Raw genomic sequence first — 5,529 nt, 5'->3', positions numbered from 1 at the left:
GGTCCCTAATAATTAATTTAAAACTAAAATTCCATTGGCTGTCATTGGCTGTCCATCTTTCAAGTGAACAATGAGCATGGTCCAATTTCTATATACTTAATTTGGCACCTTGAAAGTACAAATAAGAATGAGAATATGTTGCATTGCATTATCGAATAATAAATATATAACTTGGCAAATGACTCATATGTGATGAACAACATAATCATGGAAAGGCCGACATTATCTGATAATATTCTGTTGGCTGTAAAATCCTACTTTAGCAAAACTCACACTTATCTTCATGTATAGCTTAGATCTGGAGTAGCATCATTCCAATCCTAGATGGTGATACCATATTTGGTAGATTGATTGCATCTACTATATAGATATCAATGGACTTCCTAACTCACCCTAATTCCCATAGCCACACAAACCATGATGGCATCTGATGTAATGGCTAGACTATATCAGGAATGAGGACAATAGCGAAAACACATTGAATAAAATTAGCAACTAGCCATAAACTTTTTAGAACACACAACTCTCATTAACCCTACATTGTACTACTATCAAGAAGACAATGAGAGCAATAAGAAATTATGGTTTTTCAATCTTTACGATTCTGAATGATGAGAGAGATGTTTATTTTCATCACACAACACATTTTCCTCTCATTTATCATTCTATCTAATCAACTGAACCCATGGCTTGAATTTTCAGCATTACAGAATTGTTCACATATCATTCCATATTCTGGTTATTATTTCGCCTCCATACATATTATGAAGTGCATGAAAAAAATGAATGCTCATTTGTAGGATTCGATACATATAGACACCTAAATCTCAAGACTAACTGAACATATACTTCGTGATGTACACACTTGGTGTGTATCAAACATATCATTCTCATAACAAGATAACACACAAAAACCTATTCCGATTTGATTCTTTCCCGATTATGCGAATGTCTTATCATCGCACTCATATCTTCAGATACCACCATCGAAACCCTAGTTTCATCACCAACAAATCTATTCCACATTATTACAGCACCATATATAGCCCTCATATAGTGTGCCCTTGATCTTCATGACTATAATACCATTGTCATTATTGAGCATCCAGAAACGAAAGAGCCTGCAAGCGTTCAAACATTAGATGAAATAAGAACAGCCCTATCACAACGCAAAATCTATACACTTTGTAAATGTAACAACAATATATGTATATATACATATAAGTAGAGGTGGTTTTCCACAAAACGCCTCACAAATGAGATACCGTGATATTTAAAGAGTTTGATTAAGTACCTGACTAACATGGGGTTATTTGCTCCTTGTTTAATCCTAGACTCTCTTGCTAATTCCACATCACGACGATGAGGTGAAGGATCCGGAAGATGAATCTTTGGCTCGTGTCATGAGTTCTCTCACTTCGCCAATCACAAGCTTCGTCAGTAGGAGCCCCGCAAAGAGAGCTGACATCATGAGCATGATGAAAACTGAATCCCAACCAGTGGACGAAATATAGCCAGTGAGTAAGGGCCCCACGGCTGCCCCAACTGACCCTGTCCCATCTATGATGGCAGTTACAGTGGCTAATGCTTTTGAGTTACCTTTGAGAGATTTATGTGTTCCGAGATCAGCCGAGACAGCTGTTGTGATGAGAGCATATGGCCCATTCACAAACATCCCAGCCACAAACATTAGCACCACGTTAAGCCATAGCGAAACCGAGCTGCACACATGGTACACAAATAGTGCCGGTATGGAGAAATACATGAAGCTCGCTGCCGTTATGGCTCTCGCTCTCATTCTATCTGATATGTATCCAGCTAGTATGCCTCCAAACACACCACCAATATCGAACACTGTGGACAAGTTCCCAGAGGTGGAATCAGAGAGATATTTACCTCCAATCTCTGCAAAACACGTGCCGTAATTTAATTAGACACAAAGTGAATACTAAGATGTTGAAATCGACCACATAAATAAATCCAAAGTAAGCCCTTTTGTACCAGTATGGCTGATGTAGTAGGGGAGCCAATAGAGGAATGTGTATGCAACAAGCTTGGTGAAGAACAAGCATAAGGCAAACGGTGCCACACCTGGTATTGCCCAGGCCTTCAGGAAGCTCACAGCACTATGTCCATCTGAATCGCTAGCTTCGGAGCCACTAAGCAACGGGTCATCCGATTTTGAATAGCATGTTGTGTCAGGATTGACTGCAGCCTCGTGATCCCTGGCTTTGCTGGATCCTTCGGCAGTAGCTTCATGTGCAGGTGGGAAGCCAACAATAACAGGATCCACCACCAAGAAGAAGAAGATGACCAAGCCACCAAAAGCCATGGTTATGCCAGGGATGAGGAAGGCCCATCCCCATCCGTAGGAGAGCATGGCCGAACAAATCAAGGAGCCCAAGATGTTGCCTACAGATGTATGCGCATTCCATATCCCCATGATGAGGCCTCGCTTCCGCTTCCCAAACCACCGTGCCACCACTGTGACAACTGAGGGCCAACCAGTGGCTTGGAAGAAGCCGGCAATGATCTGGACAATGAAGAAGTAGCCAATCCAGTGAATGTCCCACCAGTAGGCCATGCCGAAGAGGGAGACGCAGATACCACTGCCAATCATGCCGACAGTGAGGAACCATCGGTTGCAGAGGCGGTCACCAAGATGACCGGCAAAGTACATACCGATGGCATAAGAAGCCAGGAAGGCAACATCTACCTCACCTAGGAGGGCAGTGCCGGAGGCCGTGTTGAAGGGCGCCCAACCTGTGCCTGTGCCTGTGCCTGTGCCTGTGCCTACCCCTGTGCCTGTGTCCATGATCGACTGCGACTGCGAGGAGACATGATGGTGCAGAGGACGAGGAGGACCACCACGGCTGAGCCCAAGCCCAACAGCATCAGATTGAAGGGTGTCCTTCACGATGCTTGTGGGTTTCCGAGACGCGTGGTAGAGGGTATAGGCCATGAAGGTGAGGAGGAGCACTGACGTCCGGTACTCATGGAAGCTCGCCTCTTTCCTGGTGATCCGCCTTAGGAATGAGATTCCGGGTGGGATCGCTGATCGGCTGAAGGATATACAGCCCATTCTGTTATTATGCCGATGCCTATGGCTGTGGCTATGGCTATGGCTATGGCTATGGCTATGGCTATCTCTCTCCCTCTCCCTCTCTCTCAACAACACCGAACAGAACAGAACAGAACAGAACAGAGGAGAGAATTGAGATGCTAAAAAATACCGCTGCGTGAAGGAGAAGAAGAATGGAACTTCCTTTCTTCTTCTTCTTTCTTCTTCTTCTTCTTTCTTCTCCGATTGTAGTAGTAGTAGTAGGTATTGTTGTGTTTCTTGGAGGAAGTTTCCCAAAAAAAAAGACTTCCCAATCCTAAAAACCACAAGAAGAAGGACATGTTTTTCCTTTCCTCATCTTCTTCGCCCAAAAACATTTGCTTTCGGCTTTCGGCTTTCGGCTTTTTCGCTTTTTTGTATTTGCTCTTCTCGCATTTTTTTCTTTTTGCTTTTGCCTTCTTTCTTTATGAACTTTTTGGATTTTGCATTTTGATTTAAGCGTTTTTCCCTTTTGCCTCCTTTTATTGTTCTTCGCTTTTTTTTTGCCTTTTTGCCTCCTTTGCTCTTCGCTTTTTGCCTTTTGCTCTGTTACGGCTTTTGGCCGCTTGCTATGCTGTTGGCCGCTTGCCTTTGTCTGCACCTCATCCATTGGGTGGGAATCATCACTTCACGAGTCGGATGGCCAGCCACTCTTCCCTTCTTCATGATGTTATCATCACTCCAAATAGATTCCGAAAACACCTTTGCATATATGTACAAAAGATTGCTTCGTAATGTATTGTATTTTATCGATAATAAGCATTAAACCCCATTAAAGATCCACAATTTCAATAAATCACAACTTGAACATTATACGAAGTGTCCATAAAGAGGCCAATTTTGACCCATAGCGCCTACTTACACAAGTTTTCTTAATGTGTGTCTTCTTCATAAGGGGGAAGGGAGAGACAAAGAGAAGGGAGATCAATTCAATTTTGTTTGTATGGACAATAAACAAGTGGCATCATATACATATTTATACACATCTCTTTGAAAATAAAAAGGTCCACGAGCTTTTGCCGAGTTGTATTCAAATTTGTTTATATAGCTTGTCTTTCTTTGTAACATGGGAAAAACATTGACAGCTTCACATGACAGTGAACAACCATTCATTTTAGGTCAACTTTCGTAAGTTTATGCTCTTCCTTTTATGTGCCATCACTCATTTCTTTTATTTTAATCTCTTATAATTTATCATTATCTTCTTCTTTATGGTAGAAATGATTGAGCGTGTCACTTTTTTGTGAAGATATGTTGTGTTAATCTCCACAATTATCCAATACGCTCGATTGGAAAAGGCATTACACCTTGAACAATTTCCAAATTTGTTTAGATATGATAGAATGTGTAGAATATTAATAAACCATTCAAGAGATATGAGGACCAAGAAGTAAGTAAGCACTTAGTATGATGGCAACTTCATCATACTCAAATGATAAACCATTAGAATTGAGCATGGTAAGATCAAAATATGTTCAAGTAGTAATTTAATTGGTGTCGAGTTCTTTTTCGGGAATACATAAATAAGAGTGAGGTCAACATGCGTTTTTGAAAAGGAACAAACTATATGCAACAACCAGTCTCCTCGCAAAGTTAAAGACATACACTCTTTGATGGAGGAACAAGAAGGTGTATGTACTTTTTAATCTGAGAACGACAACAAGAACGGAATTTATGGAAGTAAAACCCACTCACTCCTCAAGAACGGAATTTCTAGAAGTAAAACCCACTCACTCCTCCTTGCGATGCCCAGTGCCCACAGCCAACCAAGGTTTGTTTCCCAAGTGTATTAGAGTTGGAAGGTAAGAAGTTGCAATGTTGTGGCTCCCAGGAAACATTACTTAAAATAATTGGAAAAAAGAAGATTCGTGGGAATATTCTTCACATGATTCTCCCATATGCTTTTCTTGGCATACATATCTCATTCTAAAAGTAGAATCTTCTCATCATAACTTTTTTATTTGAGGCGTTCATAGATGCTACGCGCTTGCCTCCAAAACAGAAATAGAATGTATTTTCATACATAAGGAGCTACAAATTAGCACATATTACAAAGGTGACCTCGCTACCCTTGCTCCAATTTCAAACATGTGTAGACATTTTGGTCTAGCTTTTGTGAATAGAAAAAACTGTAATTCATCACTTCGCCAATGTAAAACATTTTGGTCTAGCTTTGGTTAATAGATAAAAGTGACACCAACAAACGTAGCATTTTCTTGTTGGCCGATGTTTCAGCGATGACATGAGAAATCAAAGGGATTTTTGCTATTAGTAATAACTTGTGACATGAATTGAAACCCTCAAGATGAAGTGAAAGGGGGTTATTAATAATGTCCGAATGTAAGCACACCAAAGTCCATTTGACAATTTCAGATAATGTTTGTACAAGTAACCATCCAAATGAATCTGTAAAAATAGAGACGTTATTA

At 40.7% G+C, this 5,529-nt stretch overlaps 1 protein-coding gene across 1 annotated transcript; it reads right to left on the bottom strand.

The window, feature by feature from the left end:
* Nucleotides 1-563: 563 nt before the first annotated feature.
* On the bottom strand, nucleotides 564-3,121 carry LOC147847286 (putative glycerol-3-phosphate transporter 1). Its single transcript, XM_087339356.1, has 3 exons — nucleotides 2,002-3,121; nucleotides 1,295-1,905; nucleotides 564-1,121 (listed from the first exon to the last, which is right to left on the bottom strand). The coding sequence occupies exons 1-2, from the start codon at nucleotides 3,080-3,082 to the stop codon at nucleotides 1,355-1,357; spliced, it is 1,632 nt and encodes a 543-aa protein (XP_087195482.1). The 5' UTR covers nucleotides 3,083-3,121; the 3' UTR covers nucleotides 564-1,121; nucleotides 1,295-1,354.
* Between the last annotated feature and the right edge of the window lie 2,408 nt (nucleotides 3,122-5,529).

This window comes from Azolla caroliniana, unplaced genomic scaffold (assembly GCF_043228905.1).
Source record: "Azolla caroliniana isolate FFs.n. ecotype wild unplaced genomic scaffold, voAzoCaro1.0.p SCAF_1246, whole genome shotgun sequence".
Taxonomy (NCBI): Eukaryota; Viridiplantae; Streptophyta; class Polypodiopsida; order Salviniales; family Salviniaceae; genus Azolla; species Azolla caroliniana.
The sequence above is the reverse complement of the archived record's forward strand: the minus strand, read 5'-3'. Positions and strand labels throughout refer to the sequence as shown.

Coding starts and splice junctions, on each gene's coding strand:
- LOC147847286 (XM_087339356.1), bottom strand. CDS start 3,082: ATGGGCTGTATATCCTTCAGCCGATCAGCGATCCCACCCGGAATCTCA. Junction 1,906..2,001: donor CTACTACATCAGCCATACTG/GTACAAAAGGGC, acceptor CGTGTTTTGCAG/AGATTGGAGGTAAATATCTC.